We start from the raw sequence: 23,694 nt of genomic DNA, 5'->3' as shown, positions 1-23,694 counted from the left end.
CAGCAACCTGGACCACCTCAGGTTCAGTATTAAGTACTGAAAAGTCAGTTTATATGTTGTTAGGAGGTAGAAAAGGTGCTGGACAAGGCATTTTCTGTGTGAGTCTTCTTTTGTTTTCCCTCTCTTGTGTAAATTGAAGACCTTTGTGGGCATATTTTCTACATTTCTACATATTGAGTGATGAGCCTTCCATAATGAGGCTCTGGAACTAGTGAATAACAACTCTATGGTAAATGACTGAGTATTATTATCTTCTTTAGAAAAGGAATACTTATACAAATAATCAAATTAAGACCTTTGGAATGGAACCATTCTGAATTATCTAGATGAACCCTAAATTTAGTCAAACACTTCTTTATAAGAGAAAGAGGGAAATTTAAGACATTGATCAAGTAAAGGAGTTTGTGTAACCTCAAGTTGAAAAAGCCAAAGAATATCAACAGCCACCAGAATCTAGAAGAGACAAGGAAGACTTGTACCCTAGTGCTTCCAGTTATGTCCTTGCTGGTACCTTGATTCTAGATTTCAGATAGCAGAATAAATTTATGTTGCTTAAATGCAACTGGCTTATAAGAGTCAGGAAGCCTCTTAAATGAGAGCGCTTGCCTTTAGCAAGCAGAGCAGACCCAAGCAAGCTGTCTCAGGTTTTATGTGGATATAGTTGTCCACATGTTGGCGCTATTTGTAACATGAGGACCTACTTGTTGGGGTTTCTGTCCTCCCACCAAGTCCCACAGCCGTTTGTCCCCAAAGAAATCACACAGAGATTTTCCATAAGTTATAACTGATTGACCCATTAGCTCAGGCTTTGTATTAACTCTTATAACTTATATTAGCCCATTATTCTAGTATATGTTAGCCACATGGCTAAGTACCTTTTTCAGCGGGGTAGGCCCTCATGTTACACCAGTCAGGTTTACACAGCAAGTTCTAGACTAGCATACATGAAAATAGCTTTGAAAATATTATAATCCCTGTAATCAAGAACCTATTTTATAGAGAATAATCTTTTTTTCAATTTTATTTTTTACATAAGTTGTATCCTGACTACAGTTTCCCCTACCTCTACTCCTTACAGTCCCTCAGATCTACTCCTCCATTTCCCTTCAAAAACAAACAGGCCTCCCATGGGTTTAAACCAAACATGGCATAACAAATTACATTAAGACTAGACACAAAGGCTAACTGGAAAAGGTGACCCAGTAGGAGGATAAGGATTCCACAAGCAGGCAAAAGCATCAGATATCCCCCACTTCACTGTTCAGAGTCCCATACAAACACTAAGCTATATAACCATAATGCATATACAGAGGACCTAGGTCAGATCCATACAGGGTCCATGATTGTTGCTTCAGTCTCTATGAGCCCTGCTTAGTTGAGGCTGTGAGTCATGTTCTCATGGTGTCCTTGACTCCTCTGGTTCCTAGAATCCTTCTTCCCCCTCTTCACCTAGTGTTTGTCATCAGTTGCTGGACAGTGCTTCTCTGTTGACAACTGGGCTAGGCACTAATCTATGAGTATAGCAGAATATCATTAGGAATCATTTCATTGAGTTTGGAGGTTTTTTGTGTTGTTGGCTTGTGTATGTTTATTTGGTTGGGTGTTTTATTTTCTTGTTTGTTTTGGCAGTCATATTTGGTTCTCCCCTGGGTCTCTGGGCTTCCCAATCTCTGGTTCATGGCCATCCATGAAATGTCAGACATGGTCTTCCTCTCATGATGTGGGCCTCAAGTTGGACTGGTCATTGGTTGGCCACTCCCACAAGTTCTGTGCCACCGTTACCCCAAGACATCTTGCAGGCTGGACATATGGGTTGAACATTTTGTGGCTAGGTTGATGTCTCAGTTTCACTGCTGGGAGCCTTGTCTGGTTAAAGAAGATGGCCAATTCTGGCCCTGTATTCCCCATTACTAGATTTAGCTAGGGTTGCTCTCATAGATTCCAGGGAGCTTTTACTGTGTTGGTTTCTATATCACCCTCGCAAGTGTTCCCCAGTTCTAGTTATCTCTTCCAGTACTCTCTCCATTCCTCCCTCCCCCTGCCTGGACCATCCTGTTCCCAGCCCATCCACAAAATCTGTTCTATTTCCCCTTCCCAGGGAAATCCATGTGTCCCCACTTGAGCCTTCCTTGTTATTTAGCCTCTTTGTGGTTATGGGTTGTAGCATGATTATCCTTTACTTTATAGCTAATATCCACTTATATGTGAGATATATACCATTTTGTCTTTCAGGATCTGGCTTACCTCACTCAGGATGATTTTTTTTTTGGTTCTGTCCATTTGCCTGCAAATTTCATTATGCCATTATTTTTAACATCTGAGTAATACTCCATTGTGTAAATAAATATGCCACATTTTCTTTATCCATTCTTTGGTTGATGGAGAGAATTATCTTTTATCTATTACCTTAAAGTTACATGTTTGATTGCTGGTGTTTGGCAAGTAGTAGGAAGAGTCTCATGCTTAATGTGGTAGTTCTCTAACTTTCACTTGCATCAGACGGCTTGTTAAAGCACAGATTTCCTGGTCCTGCCTTAGAGAGTCTGCTTCAGTAAGTGAGATGCTATTACAAACTTAATAGTTTTTTTTTTTTTTTTAAGCAACACACATTTGTCTCCCAGTGTCATAGATCAGGAATTGACACCACTTTGCCAGGTCCTATGACAGTAACTTTCACAGGGCTTCAGTAGAGGTGCTGTTGGGACTGGCTCTCTCACCTGTAGCTCAGAGTAGGGAAGGACTTCCAAGGTCATGTGATTGAGGAAACAGTTCCTTAAACATGTTGCACTGAAGGCATCAGTTCCTGTGGACTGGGGACCATCTTCAATTTCTTGCTGAATGGATTTCTCCAGTATAGATTCTTCTTCATCAGAAAGTGAAAGCTGAAGGCAAGGGAATGAGTCTGTAGGAAGATAGCAAGCATTATAATCTTTGGTGACCTCATGAAAGAAGTTAATATTATACTTTTAACAGTGTTCAAGTGTTCTTTTGGTTGGAAGAAATTATTTAAGGGAGATAATTCCATAAAACCACAAAGATGAGAAGATAGAAATCTGTAAGAGAAGGTTTTAGAGTTTGCTCTCTAGGTTTGACCTGGAGCATCTGTCTTTGTGGCAGATTTACTAAGTGGCACTAATACTATTGATGTAATGAATGTTCTTTGTTTCTTACCCTAACTCTCTGTTTTGCTTGTATGTCAGTCTCCTTCTTCTCTGATGTGTTTAATGTGGAAAATAAACCTCTAGGTTTCTGGATTTCGGGTGGGTGTATAAGATAAAGTGTGTGGTTGCCAGTCAATTCAGCGTCCCCACTTGACTCTGTATTAGCTTTTGGTCAGTTTTCCTGTGTTCACACATCTTTCTTCCAGGGTAACTTATGACTCCAGTTGCTCATTGCCTGGGTTCAGAAAGGCTTTTTCCATGATTCTCCTCGCAGGCCATGCCACACTCTGCTAAGGCAATTCATTCTTTATCAGTGACTTCAGTTCTGCTTCCCAAATCTGTTCAAATCTATCCTCTGTTCTTTTCTCCTGTATTTTCTTTGATAGTTTAAAAAAAATACCCATCACTGCAGTGTAGCAAGTATGGGGAGGAAATGGGGAAAACAGATCAGTTCATTGGTTTAGTTCCCACTTAATCTCTGTAATTTACACCCAAAGAAATGACTTTAAAGGGATTCTTTAGAAAATGATTTTGTACTGAATTTTTTATATAAAAAAAGTAGAGAACCTCAAAGGCCACCTTGTTACTTGGTACCATGTGTGGTAGGGACACATACATGAGAAACAGCTATAGGAAGAGGGGTTTGGTTTGGTTTTTGAGAAGGGTTTTACTATATAGCCCAAATTGACTTAGAACTCATGATTCTGATGCCTCGGCCTCCCACTGAGTGATGAGATACCAGCTGTGCACTAGTATACACATCCTGACAGTTTCCATAAAACCAGAGCTTGGTTATCTTAAGAAAAAGGTGTGTCCGTTGTTAAAGGATAACTGAGAGTGAGATGAGCGCAGAACGGAAACAAGGTGTCTAGCAGTGCTTGACTGACTAGTTGCTAGAATGAGCGCAAAACGCTATGATTTCTGCTCAAACTGGGATTAAACCAAAAGCAGCAAACAATTTTCCCAGTCCTCTGATATATGCCCAAGAAATCAAGATACAGTTTTAAAAATAAATTATTTCCTTATAACTCAGCTACTGTGAACTAACGCTGAATGTTAACATATAGGTTCCCAGTTTAGAAGCACCTTAGAGGAGGGGGCAACTTGCAAATGATACGTGGTATCCAGTAGGCAGTATCAATTTTATATTAAAGTGTTCTAGCGTTTTAGAAGTTTATCTATTATATGCCTTCTGAATACTTAAATATAGTCAGTTTACAAGATTATTAACCAGTTCTTTCAAACTCCTGTTCCTGTACACCCCCCCCAATGGTGATGGACTCTTACCTGAAATTTGACCTAAAATAAACACTTTCTCTTTCTTTCTTTCTTTCTTTCTTTCTTTCTTTCTTTCTTTCTTTCTTTCTTTTTTTAAAGCAATGTTACACATGTTTGGTGTGGTACATCCTGTTGAGATATTATTAGACCGTAGAACTATATTTTCTAAAGTCTTTTATAACAATGAGCATCTTGCATAAAATAAGTCTCGGATTTGCTTGATACCGTTGCAGAAGTGAACACAGCTGGAATCAGGAAGAGGAATGCCAAAGGAGAGAGCCTGCTGCATGTGGCTTCCAGAGGAGGAGATCTGTCCCTAGTGAAGGTTCTAATAGCATCTGGAGCAGAAGTAAATCTAAAAGATAATACAGGTTGGGTCCTCTTAACTGTTTGTGTTTTTAATTTTAACTCACTGAAATACTGTTTTTTCCTTTACCCCCAATTTTGATGCTGGCTGATAATTGACTAACTTTGAACTGTCTTTTTATACCATATTTTAATTTGGTGAATAATAAGATTTGTCACTGTTGAAATGACTGTCTTGTTTGAAGCAGTTCTTATAACAGGGAACATTCATTCAGAGGGTGCACAGAATGGGGGTAAAGGGAGTTAGTCGGGCTTTTCCTTGGAAGCCTTAGTCCCATGCCCTGACTCCAGAGAAAGTGCACTGACCCAGCTCTCTGCCCATTCTTCTCCCTGCTCCCTTTATATCACTTCTTTCCTCTTTATTTCTTATTCTAACCCTGTTCTAAAGAGTTGATTTTGTGACATTTCACTTATACATAAAATAGTCTTGTATAAATAATTAAAGAAGGGAATTGAAAGGTTTACAGAATCAGGTGCCCTTTAAATAGAAATGTAGCCACGTAAACCCGAGATATGAAAGCTAAATGCTGTCAAACCTGAGTTGAAGCAGGTTGAACTGATTAGCATTTGCCTTCTATGAACAGCATTTATGATGGTATAACATTTTTCTCCAAAATGAAGCCTGTATGTCTTAAAGCAGTAATGTTAATACTATTTCTTGTTCAATACTTAGTACATGTACATATATTTTGGTAGAGTCATTCAGTCCACTAACACAAGAGCCCCTTAACACATATTACATGAATCTCAGTAGGTATGGAACAGCTTTGTTATTTTTTCTTTTTATCTTTTCCAGGTTGGACACCCCTTCATGAGGCATCTAGTGAGGGATTTAATGATGTAATTATTGAGCTATTAAAAGCTGGTGCAAATGTAAACTGTGAAAATGTAGATGGAATGCTGCCTTTACATGGCGCTGCTGTGGGGAATCATTTAAAGGTAATGGCACTTGTCACATTAGGGTTCTGTTTGCTTAGGGAAACAGTGGAAGAAATGACGGTATTTTAAAGTCAGAACTAACGTGATCGCTTATACTAATATGTGGTTTTAAAGCCTGCTAAAATTATGAATGAAGTTAGAATGTTGTGTGTTGATTAGAAAATCAGAAAATATTTTAATAACTCATTTTTTCATTGCTTAGTATGTATGTCATGTAGGTCAGAAGATAACATTCTATAAATCTTTACTTTTAGTTGTCTAAAGTGATTTGCATAAAGGGTCTAATATTAGTGTTGATACATATAATAATTATTTTGTTTTTTGAGACAAGATCTTAACATATAACTCACACTGGCTTCAAACTTAGAATGCTTCTACCTCAACGTCCTGCGTACTGGGAGGCAGCATGAGCCCCACACCCACCCAAGGTGTTTTTTTCTGACCTGGGTGAAGTGATGGCATGAAGTGATTGCTGCTTGGAAGTTTGTTGTCGCTTACTTTACCTTCCTCTCCCAGGCAGTATAGTAGACAGACCACAGGACACTGCAGTATAGTAGACAGACATTCCATAGGACACTGGCAGTATAGTTGCTATTATTTGTTTTGTGTATATGGTATGGATTTTGCTTTTATATCTGCAGCTGTGATAGGCTGCTATTCTATCTTTTTTTATCTCTTGCCGCAGTTGCTTTTAAGAACTATTTATTTGTTGTTTCCAATGTAAGTATAGCTGCTCTTGTTATCTTTTACTTTCCATTTCCAGGAATACTTTTGCCGTCTCTTCCCTTGTCGCCCATGATATAAAGGATTAAAATTAAAATGAGGGTTTTTTTTTTCTATTCTGCCACTCATAACTTTTGTTAGATAATTTATTCCTTTTACATTTAAACCAGCTATTGATACAAAAGTTCTTATTATTAACATTTTGGTTCTTGTTTTGTTATTTCTGGCTGTTTTGAAGGGTTTTTCCCCTTTTTTTCTCATTCTCTATGATTTGGTGATTTATCTAATGCTATAATTTGATTAACCTCACTTTCTCTATTGAGTCCTTACGTTTAAAAAAATTAATGTATTCTGTTTTTAATGATAATTTCAGCCACATAAATACATAATATTTTCCTGACCAAAAATAATATGTGGTTTTAAAATGGAAGAAATCAAACAGAAAGAATAATTAAAATGAGAAATTTGTTGGTTATTGTACAAGAAAGGTCAGTTAAATAAGCCACATAAATATATTTCAACATTTTTAGACTGTTATCTTTTAAAAGGCCACATTTAAAAAGTTAATTCTAGAACCCTTCTTCCTTCTGCCCCCTTCCTTCTTTGGGCACATAACACCACCTAGCTCAGCCTGTCTGGGCGCTGGGGGCGAATCCTCAGGGCAAACAGGCAGGCGGGAGTTCCTTTGTTTCACTGGCCTGCCTGCACCAAGCAAGGTAGGCGCTTTGTTTACGAACTACCCAACCAGCACGGAGATCTGAGCTCGGTACCAGGAGAGACATCATTGGGGTGAGTTTGTGACGCGGCAGCAGCCCCGGACAGGGAACTCAGAAGTTCCTCACCCACCCCCATCCCTCCTGGGCTCCCTGCAGAGACTCTACTCCCTGCAGACTGCCTCTCTGTTCCTATCCCACCCAGCTTGCATCCAGAACCCTTCTTCCTTCTGCCCCTTTCCTTCTTTGGGCACATAACACCACCTAGCTCAGCCTGTCTGGGCGCTGGGGGCAAATCCTCAGGGCAAACAGGCGGGCAGAAGTTCCTTTGTTTCACTGGCCTGTCTGGGCGCTGGGGGCGAATCCTCAGGGCAAACAGGCGGGCGGGAGTTCCTTTGTTTCACTGGCCTGCCTGCACCAAGCAAGGTAGGCGCTTTGTTTACCTTTGTTTACGAACTACCCAACCAGCACGGAGATCTGAGCTCGGTACCAGGAGAGACATCATTGGGCAAGGAGAGCAGATCTTGGCACCAGGAGAGCCATCATTGGGCACGGAGATCTGATATTGTCACCAGGAGAGACATCACTGGAGCACCAGGAGAACCATCACTGGGGAGTACCATCACTGGGAAGGTACAACAGTAGGCAAGGAGACCTGATCCTGTAAAAGAAGATCCATAGGAGAGCATTCGGAGGAAGAGATGGGCAGGCGCCAATGCAAGAATTCACCCAACAATCTGAAAAATAATATGAAACCACCAGAACCCAGCGACCTCACATCAGGAGGACATGAACACCTTAATCATGAAGAAGTAGAAAAAATTGACTTTATGAAAGTGATTGACGCCCTTAAACAGCATGTAAAAAATGCCCTTATAGAAATGGATGAGAAGTATAACAGAAAGTTTGAAGAATTGAGTAAATCAGTGAATGATACCCTAGGAAACCAAGGAAAAACAATCAAACAGATAATGGAAACAGTTCAAGTCTTGAAAACTGAATTGGAGGCAAAGAAGAAAACACAAACAGAAGGCTGGCTGGACATGGAAAATCTAGGTAAACGAATAGAGTCTACAGAAACAAGCATAACCAACAGAATACAAGAGATAGAAGAAAGAATCTCAGATTCTGAAGATACCATAGAGAAAATAAACACGCTGATCAAAGAAAACAGCAAGGCCAACAAATTCTCATCACAAAACATTCAGGAAATATGGGACACAATAAAAAGACCAAACCTAAGAATAATGGGAGTAGAAGAAGGGGAAGAAGCGCATCTCAACGGTCCAGAAAATATATTTAATAAAATTATAGAAGAAAACTTTCCCAACCTAAAGAAAGATATACCTACGAAGGTTGAAGAAGCATACAGAACACCGAATAGGCTGGATCAAAAAAAAACATCCCCTCGCCATATAGTAATCAAAACACAAAGCATACAGAACAAAGAAAGAATGTTAAGAGCTGCAAAGGAAAAAGGCCAAGTTACTTATAAAGGTAAACCTATCAGACTTACACCTGACTTCTCTATGGAAACAATGAAAGCCAGAAGGTCCTGGATAGATGTACTGCAGAAACTAAGAGACTGTGGATGCAAGCCCAGACTACTATACCAGCCAAACTTTCGTTCACTATAAATGGAGAAAACAAAATTTTCCAGGATAAAAACAAATTTAAACAATACGTAGCCACAAATCCAGCCTTACAGAAAGTAATAAAAGGAAAATCACTAACCAAGGAGTCCAACAATGACCACAATATCTCAGACAACTAGAGACCCTTCACCAGCGCAACACAAAGAAGGGAAACACACAAAATTTACTACTAAAAAAATGACCGGAGTTAACAACCACTGGTCATTAATATCACTTAATGTCAATGGACTCAACTCACCTATAAAAAGGCACAGACTAAGAGATTGGATACGAAAACAGGATCCAACATTCTGCTGTTTACAAGAAACACACCTCAACTACAAAGACAGACACCTACTCAGAGTAAAGGGTTGGGATAAGGCATATCAAGTTAATGGACCTAAGAAACAAGCAGGTGTGGCCATACTAATTTCTAACAAAGTTGACTTCAAACTTAAATCAATCAGAAGAGATGGAGAGGGACATTTTCTACTCATAACAGGAACAATTCATCAGGATGAAGTCTCAATCCTGAATATCTATGCCCCTAATACAAAAGCACCCACGTACGTAAAAGAAACATTGCTAAAACTCAAGGCAGCAATCAAACCACACATATTAATAGTAGGAGACTTTAACACTCCTCTCTCACCAATGGACAGGTCAATTAGACAGAAACCTAACAGAGAAATAAGAGAATTATTGGAGGTAATGAATCAAATGGACTTAACAGACATCTATAGAATATTCCACCCAAATAGGAAAGAATATACCTTCTTCTCTGCAGCTCATGGAACCTTCTCGAAAATTGACCACATACTCGGTAACAAAGCAAACATCCACAGTTACAAAAAAATATCTGTAACCACCTGTATCTTATCAGATCACCATGGATTAAAGCTAGAATTCAACAACAATGCTACCCCCAGAAAGCCTACAAACTCATGGAAACTGAACAGTCAACTACTGAACCATACCTGGATTAAGGAAGAAATAAAGAAAGAAATTAAAGTCTTCCTTGAATTCAATGAAAATAAAGAAACAACATACTCAAACCTATGGGACACTATGAAAGCAGTCCTGAGAGGAAAGTTCATAGCACTAAGTGCCCACTTAAAGAAAACAGAGAAAGCACACATTGGAGACTTAACAGCCCACCTGAAAGCTCTAGAAAAAAAAGAAGCAGACTCACCTAGAAGGAGTAGAAGACTGGAAATAATCAAACTAAGGGCTGAAATCAACAAAATAGAAACACAGAAAACAATTGAAAGAATCAATGAAACAAAAAGCTGGTTCCTGGAGAAAATCAACAAGATTGATAAACCCCTATCCAAACTAATCAAACGGCAGAGAGAGAATTTGCAAATTAATAAGATCAGAAATGAAAAGGGGGACATAACCACAGACACAGAGGAAATTCAGACAATCATTAGATCTTACTACAAAAGCCTGTATGCCACAAAACTGGTAAATGTTAAAGAAATGGACACTTTTTTAGATGAATACCATATACCAAAGTTAAACCAGGACCAGGTAAACAACCTAAATAGACCTGTGAGTCGTGAAGAATTAGAAGCTGTTATCAAAAACCTCCCTTCCAAAAAAAGTCCAGGACCAGATGGTTTCAATGCGGAATTCTACCAGAACTTCCAAGAAGACCTAATACCTATACTCCTAAATATATTTCACAATATAGAAACAGAAGAGTCATTGCCAAATTCCTTCTATGAAGCTACAGTAACTCTGATACCAAAACCACACAAAGACTCAACCAAGAAAGAGAATTACAGGCCAATCTCACTCATGAACATCGACGCAAAAATCCTCAACAAAATACTGGCAAACCGAATCCAAGAACACATTAGAAAAATTATCCATTATGATCAAGTAGGCTTCATCCCAGAGATGCAGGGCTGGTTTAACATACGCAAATCTATCAATGTAATCCATCATATAAATAATCTGAAAGAAAAAAACCATATGATAGTTTCATTAGATGCTGAAAAAGCATTTGACAAAATTCAACATCCCTTTATGATAAAAGTCTTGGAGAGATTAGGGATACAAGGGCCATACCTAAATATAATTAAAGCTATTTACAGCAAGCCGACAGCTAACATCAAATTAAATGGAGAGAAACTTAAAGCCATCCCACTAAAATCAGGAACACGCCAAGGCTGCCCACTCTCCCCATACCTCTTCAATATAGTTCTTGAAGTCTTAGCAATAGCAATAAGACAACATAAGGGGATCAAGGGGATTCGAATTGGAAAGGAAGAAGTTAAACTTGCGTTATTTGCAGATGATATGATAGTGTACTTAAGCGACCCCAAAAACTCCACCAAAGAACTTCTACAGCTGATAAATACCTTTAGTAATGTGGCAGGATACAAGATCAACTCCAAAAAATCAGTCGCCCTCTTATACACAAAGGATATGGAAGCAGAGAGGGAAATAAGAGAATCATCACCTTTCACGATAGCCACAAACAGCATAAAGTATCTTGGGGTAACTCTAACCAAGGAAGTGAAAGATCTATTTGACAAGAACTTTAAGTCTTTGAAGAAAGAAATTGAAGAGGATACCAGAAAATGGAAGGATCTCCCTTGCTCTTGAATTGGGAGGATCAACATAGTAAAAATGGCAATTCTACCAAAGGCAATCTATAGATTCAATGCAATCCCCATCAAGGTCCCATCAAAATTCTTCACAGATCTTGAGAGGACAATAATCAACTTTATATGGAAAAACAAAAAACCCAGGATAGCGAGAACAATCTTATACAATAAAGGAACTTCTAGAGGCATTACCATCCCTGACTTCAAACTCTATTACAGAGCTACAGTAATGAAAACAGCGTGGTACTGGCATAAAAACAGAGAAGTCGACCAATGGAATCGTATAGAAGACCCGGATTTTAACCCACAAACCTATGAACACCTCATTTTCGATAAAGGAGCTAAAAGTGTACAATGGAAGAAAGAAAGCATCTTCAACAAATGGTGCTGGCACAACTGGATGTCAACCTGTAGAAGAATGAAAATAGACCCATATCTGTCACCATGCACAAAACTCAAGTCCAAATGGATCAAAGACCTCAATATCAATCTGAACACACTCAACCTGATAGAAGAGAAAATGGGAAGTACCCTACAAGATATGGGCACAGGAGATCGCTTCCTATGTATAACCCCAGCAGCACAGACATTAAGGGCAACATTGAATAAATGGGACCTCCTGAAACTGAGAAGCTTCTGTAAAGCAAAGGACACTGTCACTAAGACAAAAAGGCACCCTACTGACTGGGAGAAGATCTTCACCAACCCCGCAATAGACAAAGGTCTGATCTCCAAAATATATAAAGAACTCAAGAAACTAGACGTTAAAATGATAATTAACCCAATTAAAAAATGGGGCACTGAACTGAACAGAGAATTCTCAACAGAAGAAGTTCAAATGGCCAAAAGATACTTAAGGTCATGCTCAACCTCCTTAGCGATCAGAGAAATGCAAATCAAAACAACTTTGAGATATCTTCTTACACCTGTCAGAATGGCTAAAATCAAAAACACCAAAGATAGCCTTTGCTGGAGAGGTTGTGGAGAAAGGGGTACCCTCATCCATTGCTGGTGGGACTGCAAACTTGTGCAACCACTTTGGAAATCAGTGTGGCGGTTTCTCAGAAAAATTGGGATCAACCTACCCCTGGACCCAGCAATACCACTCCTGGGAATATACCCAAGAGATTCCTTATCATATGACAAAAGCATTTGTTCAACTATGTTCATAGCAGCATTATTTGTAATAGCCAGAACCTGGAAGCATCCTAGGTGTCCTTCAATGGAAGAATGGATGAAGAAAGTGTGGAATATATACACATTAGAGTACTACTCTGCAGTAAAAAACAATGACTTCTCGAATTTTGCATGCAAATGGATGGAAATAGAAAATACTATCCTGAGTGAGGTAACCCAGACCCATAAAGAAGATCATGGGATGTACTCACTCATAATTGGTTTCTAGCTATGGATAGGGGGCCTCTGAGTCTATAATATGTGGTCCTAAAGAAGCTAAACAAGAGGGCAAACCCAAGGAAAAACATATAGTTATCCTCCTGGCTATGGGAAGTAGACAAGAGTGCCGGGCAAAAAATTGGAATCTTGGGGGTAGGGTGGGATTGGGGTAAGGGGAGATGGAGAAAGAAAAGTGTGAAGGAGAGGATGAGGGGAACTTGGGGTAATGGGATGATTGGGGATATAGGAAGGTTGGATAGGGGAGCAGGGAAACTCATATCTTAGTTAAGGGAACCACCTAAGGGTTGGCAAGAGACTTGAACTTGGTGTGGCTACCAGATGCCCAGGGCAATGTCCCCAGTTAGTTCCTTGGGCACCTGAGGATAGGGAACCTGAAATGATCCTATCCTATAGCCATACTGTTGAATATCTTGCATATCACCATAGAACCTTCATCTAGCGATGGATGGAGATAGAGACAGAGACCCACACTGGAGCACCGGACTGAGCTCCCAAGGTCCTAATGAGGAGCAGAAGGAGGGAGAACATGTACAACGAAGTCAGGACCACGAGGGGTGCACCCACCCACTGAGACAGTCGGACCGATCTATTGGGAGCTCACCAAGGCCAGCTGGACTGTGACTGAAAAAGCATGGGATAAAACCGGACTCTCTGAACATGGCGGACAATGAGAGCTGACAAGAGGCCAAGGACAATGGCACGGGGTGTTGATCCTACTTCAGGTTCTGGCTTTGTGGGAGCTTAGACAGTTTGGATGTTCAACTTCCTAGATCTGGATGGAGGGGGGAGGACCTTGGACTTTCCACAGGGCAGGGAACCCTGACTGCTCCTGGGACTGGAGAGGGAGGAGAAGAGGAGTGGGGGGAGGGGGAGAGGGGCGGAAGGAGGGGGAGGGAAATGGGAGGCGGGGAGGAGGTGGAAAATTTTTTTTTCAATAAAAAAAAAAGTTAATTCTTTAATTTGTATTTGTATTAGACAGCTGGAGTTTTATTTTTAAAAAAACTTATTGAACCTGATATATAGTAGTTTATCACATCACTGTATTAAGGATATACCTGTGGTTCATAAGGAAAAGACAGGTGTAATGTTGTGGTATCTATGTGGGATTGTCTTCTGTTCTGTTCTTCACAAGATACCACACAAAGTCTTCTCTTATTCAACAATGAAATGTATGGATATAACTGCAATGTTTCTGCTTAGGGAAGCTATTTAGATGACTCAGCACACAGTATTTTTACTTTAGATAACTTTTTAGTATGTAGCAAAAATTAATACTCACAGAAGCTGAAGCTACTGTGTGTGTGTGTGTGTGTGTGTGTGTGTGTGTGTGTGTGTGTAGATGCATGTGCATGCACATGGGACCCAGAAGTCAGCAGCAGGTTTCTCGCTCAGTCTCAGTCACTCTCCGTGTTAGGTTTTGAGACAGGTTCTCTCAGTGGACCTTGCATTTACTTACTGAGATAAACTAACTGGCAAGAATAACACAGGAATCTTTGTTACCACTCCCTTTTGAGATTTCCTTTGTTTTATGTGTTTTAATGTTTTGCCTTCCATGTGTATCTGTGCGTCATATACATGCAATGCCCACTGAAGCCAGAAGAAGGCATCAGATCTTCTAGAACTGGAGTTATAGATGGTTATATATCTTAATTTGTTCCTTTTGGTTGTGAGTCTAGTCTTTAATGGCTGAGCCATCTCTCCAGCCCTATCTTAAAATTTTTAGACAATGAATATGGAACACAAACTTTTTTGAAATAAGCAAGGGCTAAGGGAATTCATTTCCTTTATTGTTGCATTAAAATAGTAAAGCATGAGACTGCATATATGTTTCCATATTAAGACACTGGCTACACCTTCCAAAGGACCTGGTTACTCACATGGCAGTTCACAACCTCTCTGTAACTCCAGTTTCAGGGGATCAGATGCCCTATATGTCTTCTGAGGGTATGCATGCATAGGGTACATAGATATAACAAAATACTAGTTAGTACACATAAAAAATAATATGCAGCAAAGTTCTGATATATGTACAATAAAGTAATTTTAATGTTAGGGATTGTTAAAATAATCTAGAAGAAAGATTATACTCAAGGAAATTCATATTTATAAAAGAATGAAATTCTACATGTGATAATTATATAGATTTGAAAAAGAATTTTTTTCACTTTATAAATATCTTTAAAAGAAATTTTAAATGCTTGGAATAAAATAATACTGCACTGTGGAAATAATGTGTTCAAGTAAAATGAAAGATATGAATAGCCAAAATAGTTATGAGAAATTGAAATATTCTATTGTAAAATCCATATAATAAAGAAAATTATTTACTACTTGAAGAAATAGGAAAAGCATCAAGGCATGGTTGTTTCTGATCCCTTCATGGAGCTGTCATGTAAAGATGAGGGAGGGGGCGAGAGCGTGCTTGCAAGAGCAGCAAGAGAATGGTCAGTGCAGCCCTAGTCTATGCTGGCGTTCAGTTATATACCTCTCTGCATCACCCTCATGTGATGTTTCCCCCTTGCTAAGACTCCGTCTCACAGAAATAAATAAACAGACAAACAAACCCAGACTTGGTAATTATAATTTCCAATGTAAATGATCCAATCACTGATAGCTTTCTATTGCTGTAACAAATACTTAACATCTTATAAAGACAAAACCTTTATTTTAGTTTATGGTATTGGAGATTTTAGTTTGCAGCTGATTGGGGCCCTATTGCTTTAGGCCTGTGGTATATAGAATAGTGTCAGAAAGTGCATGGTTAAATAAAGCGAAAGTGAGGAAAAGACATACCATGTATATTCCCAGTAGCTGGAAGACTTTCCACCAATATTAGAGTTTCTACTAAGGAGTCTCATGTATTCCAGGATGGCCTCTAACTTGCTTATAGCTGAGGATGACCTTGAACTCTGGATTCCCCTGCCTTTATCTCATGTGTGGATTAATGAATTCAGAGTTTCATGCATGATAGAGAATGCTCAACAAATAAAGTTATATACCTAGTCTAATAAAATCTAGAACTTTAATTTTTCACAACTTCAAATTTTGCATTAGCAAAAAGAAAACAACTTAAGTGACTTCAGATTCCTCTTAAACTCTAAAAATAACAAAAAGACCAAAGTAAAGACAATAGAATTAGTAAAACAAAGCAAACAATAAAATTAACAAAAGGAAAGCTTATTCTCTGAGAAAGTTGACAAAATTCTGGAAGTTTTTTTATGGCCAGATTTTAAACATGACAGACATTAAGAAGCTGGTAAGGGACTGTTGTTAAAATCTTAACTTTACTAAGTTTAACAACTTAAATAAAACAAGCTGTTCCCTTGACACAAACTACCAAAGCTTACAAACAAAAACTGAAATAATCTTATAACTCTACATCTGGGAAAAATGAATTTATGTTTAAAAAAAAAAGATAAGCAAACCCAATACCTCACAGTAGAGGTGTCAGGTTCAGGTAGCTTAACTTCCTCACTTAGAGGGGAAAATGATACTAGTTTTAGTAGACAAACTCTTCCAGAAAAAAATAAATAGATCCTAACAGGTTTACAAGTCTAGTGTGATTTTCACACAGTCCAGGCAACAGGGAAAGGAATTGTAAGTAAATAAAAATACAAATTAGCATCTCTTAAGAAATATTGCACACATGCAGCAACTACTTCTGTTGCACATTCCAAGGGAGCTTCAGTCAGCTTGCTCTAGAAATGTAAGTACATGTTTATTGATGTGCTATTCACAACAGTCATATAAGAGACCAGCCTGCATATCCAGCAACAGAGGAATAGAGACGATGTGGTGTATGCACTCAGTAGAATTTTATTCAACTGTAAAGAAGAATGAAATTGTTTTGTGTACATAGAAATAGAAATTGCTTACTCAGAAAGACAAATATTGCATCTTTTCTCTCATATAGATTCTAGATTTAATATATGTACATACATATATACATTCATCTATATGTATGTGCATATATTCACAGCACGTGAAAGTAGAAGAGGTCCAATATGAGGGAAGGTGAGGGAACAAGGGAAAGTAATGAAAAAGAAATAAAAAAAAATCCCATTTTCTCTTCTATGCAGAATCTAGATTTAATTATATGTATGGGCGACTATTACGGAGGAAGAAGAAAAATAGCTAGAGAGAAGAAACAAAGAGGAAGATCCATGGTGTGCATGTTTGTGTGTTTGTGTGTGTGTGTACAAGGTACAATAATATATACGTATGATAATTTCATAATGAAATGCATTACTTTGTATTTATCAAAAAATTAATTTAAATTAGGAAAGCAAAATTATAAACCCTATGATCAATAACTTCTCTGAAACTATAACAAACATGCCTAAAAATTAAAGCATCATTTTAATAAAGAAACATCTCTTATAAAAAGTAATGCTATATTGACTACAATTAAATAAGCAAACTTAAGCTAATAGAAAGAACATATTTGGAAAATTGTTAAAATAGAATGTTGACTCTAGATTATATAAAATAATCTAGACCAAATGGAATTTATATCAGGAATGTGAGATTAGTCTTTGAAGATAAATGTAATTTATCTAATTAATAGACTGAAAACAGAAAATGCCTGATTATTTGGAAAGATGTACCATGTTCATGGCTTAAAAGACTTACTATTGCCTTTATGTTTGTTCTAACTAAATTAGCAAATAGATTCAATGAAATTCAAAATCTCAACAAAGATTCTCATAGAAATTGATCAGCTACATATTGAATGAGGTAACCCAGACCCAGAAAGATAAATATAATATGTATTCACTCATAAGTGGCTTTTAGACATAAAGAAAAACTAATCTAAAATTCACAATCCCAGAGAACCTAGACAACAATGAGGACCCTAAGAGAGACATACATGGATCTAATCTACATGGAAGTAGAAAAAACAAGATCTCCTGAGTAAATTGGGAGCATGGAGATCATGGGAGAGGGAAGAAGAGAAGAGGGGAGAAAGGGAGGGGAGTGGAGAAAAATATATAGCTCAGTAAAAACAATAAAAGAAAGAAATTGCTAAGCTGATTTTGAAATTTATGTGGAAATGAAAAGATTGAAATAGCTTAGACAGTTTTGAAAATGCAATCTTAGATGGTTGAACATTGTCTATGGAATGTAGATACTTATTCTATACCTGTAATAACAGAGGAATGTAGTCAGGTCAGGGTATCTCAATATCAGCACTACTGACATTTAAAGCTGAATATTCCTTTGTCATCGAATGCCACCATGTATATGAATAGGCTGTCGAACAGCATCACTGACTTCTACCTACTCAATGCTGATACCTCCACAACCTCCATTTGTGATAACCAAAAATGTCTCCAAACACTGCTGAATATATCCTGCTGAATACATCCTGGGGACAAAATCAGTCCCAACTAAGAACCACTGAGTTTTGTATACAAATCAGTTGAACAGAAAACAGCATGTAGAAATAGACCCACAAATGTGGTCAGTTGACTTTTGACACTGATACAAAGGTTTGGATAAAGAGTTGAAATCTTTAGATTTCTGTTGCAGACTTTGAAAATCCTTTAATCTTTTATTATGCATCAAAATTAATTTAAAATGTGTCATAAACTACATGAAAGAGTAAATTAAGACAACCTTCTAAAAGAAAACAAAAGAAAATTTGATTTTTCAGATAGGCAAATATTTCTTAAATAGACATGAGCTTAATGACTGGCTATGGTGAGTTAAATTATGAAAATTAATAAACATTCTTCAAAGACATGAGCAAAGTAAAAGAACAAGATTCTCAGATTAGGAGAAGCTGTATTTCCTAAGTAGAATTTTTTGCTGGCTCAGTGGCTTCTAACTGTCTCCTTTGCATCTACTAAGCAGAAAAGTAAAGATCTATTGTCACATACTTTGCCTCCATTTTACCCAAATCTGACTGTATTTTTGCCATCACATGTTCTTCATGGTCTGAGTCACTGCTTCTCTGTGCAGGTAGAATCACTGGCTATTGGACAGCTTGACGCATGCTAAAATCAAATTGTTAGCTGTTCTTAATTTTGGTCAATTTCAAACTTAACTATAACACACAACTTCTTTCAGTTTTTTCATTTTATTGTGTGTGTGTGTGTGTGTGTGTGTGTGTCTGAGTGTATATGTGTATGTGTGAGCCTGTAGAAGTCAAATAGATCGCCCGGAACTAGAGTTACAGACAGTATACATACTAACATGTGACTTTTTGTTTTAGTTTAGTTTAATTTTTATTATATTTGCTTATTTATGTATGGGCAATTGAAGGTTACTTATGGCATGTGCAGATGTCCAAGGACAACCTGTGGTAGTAGATTCTCTTTTTCTACCATGTTGATTCCACGTATCAAACTCAGGTTATCAGGTTTGGTAGCAAGTACCTTTCATCACTAAGCCAACTCTCTAGCCCCTCTAAACATTCAACTTTGAGTTACTCTGAGTAACCTTATTCATAACAGAAATGCTTTCTCTCCAAAAGTCACAACCTTTTGACTTGTTAAAATACCACCTCCATCTTTGATATCTTGTGATCATAATTATTAGGTGACATATTTCTATAGGGAGAATTTTAGGACTTTATTAAACTACACTGAATTGATCCTGAAGCAAGGCTTGCCATCTTCTTTACTCTGTCCTCCAGCATGGTGGGAAGAACAGTGGGACAGTATCAGAGACTTCACATTTGCATACAAGTGGCTGAATCTGCAGGGTAAACCTGTGCTGTCCAGTACAGTAGCTGTGAGATATATTTTCCTGTTTGAATTTGAATTAATTTAATAAAGAATCGTGTTACTTAGTCTTATTCACTGTGTTTCAGCAGGGCGTATATAGTTTGCAGCTACTTTTGGGGAACAGAAGAAGTGCAATTCTGGGCAGACATGATCTATAAGTGGTATTACCTATGCTTACCTCTTTACTGCAAAGAAGCAGCATACTGTGTTTAGTACTGTTGTTTGTGTTTCCTTATGAGGTCAGTCAAGTCAAATCAAAGTTGCAGTGTCCTTATCAAATGTAATTGAAATGTTTATTGTTCATACTTTGAAGAGATGTGCTTGGTGGTGGAGTCTTAAGATAAAAGCAGATATATGTAGGCATAACTGAATGATTACCTTCCAGGCAGCTGAGACACTCCTAGAACATGGAGCAAACCCTAATCAGAAAGATCAGAAACAGAGGACTGCTTTGGAGGAAGCAGATGATGAAAAAATGAAAGACCTACTAAGATCTTATGGTGCTGTTGAAACCAGTAATGGAGATGAGATTGGCTCTACAGCGCCTGGTACGCACGTCGGCACTACTTTCTGTTTTATACAGGTGTATGTCTCTGCTTAGTAAAAGAAAACCTTTGCATATGTAATATGATGTTCTTTCCTAACTTGGGGTAGGTGTTTCTCTCTATTCATTGAATTCTTAAATATTCATCATTTATTCCTAGGAATCAATATTCTAAAATTTGATTTAGGGGCTGGAGAGATGGCTCAGCAGTTAAAAGTACTGGATGCTCTTCCAAAAGACCCAGGTTCGATTCCCAGCAACCACATGGTGGCTCACAACCATCTATAACTCCAGTTCCAGGATCTCTGATGCTCTCTTCTGGCCTCTGTAGTCTGTATACACGTAGGCAAACACCCATACACATAAAATAAAAATAAATACATCTCTAAAAATAGTAAGATTTATAGATCTTTTATTACTACTAGTTTTCCTTCCCCACCTTCCTTTTACATTTTTAAGTTTTAGTTCAAAGAATGTTATTTTATTAATACTGACATAATATTGTATCAATTTTTTTCCCTAATTTTAAATTTTTTATACAAATTTCCCCTGAGGGGCAGTGCAGTTAGACATTTGCCTCATGCTTGAATCTTACAATCATTTTGGAAGATCTGTCTCTAGGTTCACAAACTCTTCTGTGGCCCACTGGATGGTTACATTTGATGTTACTGGCCTTCAAGAAAGAGTATCCTAGAATGTCATCAGAAACCACCTGTTTGAATGTCTGTGGGACTTGCTGGAGGTTGTGTACTTCTCTATCTTTGTACATTTTTATTCAGAAAGACACCCAGCTGGCCATTGAACACATAACTAGCAATGCAGAACACCATAGAGCATCAGCTATTCATCTTAGGGTTGCCTAGATGACTGGAAGCTGTTTGTAGCCTATACACCAAGAAATTGGATCAGCACATACTGCTTGCTAGGGGAGAGACCCAAATCCAAATTGGTTTCTCCAGAATGTGTCCTACTCCTGCACCATCATAAAGCTAAAACCCATGCAAGTCAAAACATTATTAAGTCTGGACTATCTCTGACTGGAAGAAGCAATAATAGACAAGTGACGTCATAACTATAATTTATTGGTAAAATAAAAAAGATAATAAGCAGCTATTAATATTTTTATTACCCAAACAGTATAAACTAGTGGTGTTAAATTCTGGGAGAAATTGGAGATTTAAGAACAAGTATGTGTATGTTGAAGATTGAAGGGCAAATAGAGCCTGGATATGGAGAAAGGAAGTCAGTGAAGAATCCTGTGGATGCAGGACAGTGTGAACGAGGAATGAGCGCTAGAAGCACAGGGCAGATGAACTTGATGTGTGCTGTGTGAGAAAGGAGCAGTAAGGTACTTAAATGAAAGGCAGATTCATCCTATTATCAAATATTACACATTTTAAATTATGTCTTCCATAGATAAGCTTTCTCTCCCACAATTCTCATCTCCAGGGCCTGGAGTTCATAAGTGTAGTGTTAGGGATTGAACCAGGGATTGTGCGTGTGGATGTTAGGAAAGCCTTTATTACTAAGCTGCATTACCAAGCCCATATGATGCTGTTTGTTTGGGGTTGCTGGAGTGAAACACACATCAGCTGTTAAACATTAACCTCCCTACCTTTGTTATGAGACAGATAATTGAGACTAAGCTGCTGATTTACTTGTAGAAGGGCCAGAAAATGTGACATTGTTTGAAAGCCCTTGCAACTAAGATTTTATTACCTTAAAATTGTAATAATTCCTGAATTTGTTAGATTCATAATGAAGAGAATATTTCAAGAAGATGTATAGCTATGGAATTGTGTTGCAGTAGTTCCTTCTTTATAGTGTTGGAAGAGAATTGTTTTCCCTTTTCCTCTTGATTAAACCTTGACTCAGAAGAAACTCAGTAATGTGTCTGTTCTTGCTGTGGAGAATGCTGTAGTGAGAACATGTCTTCCCAGCCTACCATGCTCCTCACCAACTGAATTTTCAAGAATAGATGACTTGCTGATGTGATTGGTTAAAACCAATAATATTCAATATGTAATAATTTGTTAGTGTTCTAGATCACATGAAGATCAAGGTTGGAATTACTAAAACTCTTCTCTCTCTTGGGGCCCCAGTGTTTTCCTTTCTACAGTCACACCTGGAGATATTAGGACTCTGCTGTAAAGCGCTTTCTCAGTCCCTATGTGTATTGTTTCTTGAATGTATTCTTTCTTGGTCAGATTCCCAGAGGAATGAGGAGCATAAAGTAATAGAGCATAGGGCAAAGGAACCCATAATACGGGAAGAGCCCAGGAGAGCACCACAGAGCAATGAGTCCGAGCAGTTGAAGGCATGGACTTGGATTCAGACGACATCTATTTACAGTAACCAGCTGTGATACCACACAATTTCCTGAACTTTTCTGACATTTAACTTCTATAACATTTGTAGCAAACTACCTATTTCAAAGGGTTCACTGAATATTTGCTAAGATCTTACACTAAAAAAATAATACAGTGTGTGATAAGAGCTCATAAAATGTTGCCATAGTTAATAGTAATGAGAAGCTACCTAGAATAAAACAATAATTGTAGTCTTAATTTATCCTTTTCATCCTTATGACAGTTAAAACTGATAGAACAATATTTTGAACAGTCTTACTTTCCAACTTCATTTTCTTTAAAGTAAAACATCCTGCTCTCCGACCAAAAAGATGTAAGCCATGTCCTTGTGATGATGGAAAAACCATTGCTCCTCCTTCCCCCTTACACGAAGCGAAGAGAAGTGAAGACCTCCCTGCGGTGAGTGGCATTGAAGTTCTTTCATTCCTCAGCCTAGAAATACCATTCCTTTGACTAGCCAGCCACTGGGCCTTGACAGCAGTCCTGGGTTTTCATGTCAATGGAGCAGAATGGGTTAAGAAGATATACTCTGATTAACTCTGTCTAGAGGGGTATAAATTAGCTGCTGTCCTTCCACCCTGCTCAAGTTGTTTGACTGTTTCTTTGTCCACAGAAACTGCTACTGTACATTGTGTCATCATTCATTCCCCAAAGTGTCTGTGACATGTAGTTCATATTTACAAATGGATCAATTTAATAATCATGATATTTTCAGTGAAAAACCACTAAGTTTATTCCACAAACTTAATTAAGGTACCATCTTCAATATTATTTTGGATATGACTTAGTCCGTTGTGTTAAAGATTGGGTACATCTACAAAATAAGCAAGATAGGAAAGTCTTGCACATATAATACCTTTCTGTAGATGTTTAGCCTGAGCACAAGTTTAGACCTTCTGTTTGCCTCTGTAATCATAAACACTTTACCGATAGACCTTATGGTTTTTGTTTATTTTTTGCAGTTTCATATTTTGTAGTTTTACTGTGATGCATTTAATAAATGGCAGATCAAAGACTGCTTTTCCAGGTCTAGTAAGACACCTCACTGGGTGAAGGCACTTCCCACCTAGTCTGACAGCTTGAGCTCTATCCTTTAAAATCCACATGTAGAAAAACAGAACCAGCTTCTGAAAGTTGTCTTCTGGCATGCACACGCACACAAATAAATGTAGAAAATTTTCTATAAATTACCAAAATAATTT

At 38.0% G+C, this 23,694-nt stretch overlaps 1 protein-coding gene across 1 annotated transcript in view; it reads left to right on the top strand.

Moving 5' to 3' along the window:
- Ankrd31 (ankyrin repeat domain 31) overlaps nt 1–23,694 on the top strand; it is a 140,980-nt gene that overhangs the window by 79,189 nt on the left and 38,097 nt on the right. The window contains exons 18-21 of the mRNA XM_057789871.1: nt 4,673–4,810; nt 5,602–5,744; nt 19,965–20,127; nt 22,776–22,891. Of these exons, the coding sequence (XP_057645854.1) occupies nt 4,673–4,810; nt 5,602–5,744; nt 19,965–20,127; nt 22,776–22,891 (560 nt within the window). The remainder of the gene's footprint in view (nt 1–4,672; nt 4,811–5,601; nt 5,745–19,964; nt 20,128–22,775; nt 22,892–23,694) is intronic.

The sequence above is a fragment of the Chionomys nivalis genome, chromosome 15 (assembly GCF_950005125.1).
Source record: "Chionomys nivalis chromosome 15, mChiNiv1.1, whole genome shotgun sequence".
Classification (NCBI taxonomy): Eukaryota; Metazoa; Chordata; class Mammalia; order Rodentia; family Cricetidae; genus Chionomys; species Chionomys nivalis.
This window is presented reverse-complemented; position numbering and strand designations above follow the sequence as displayed.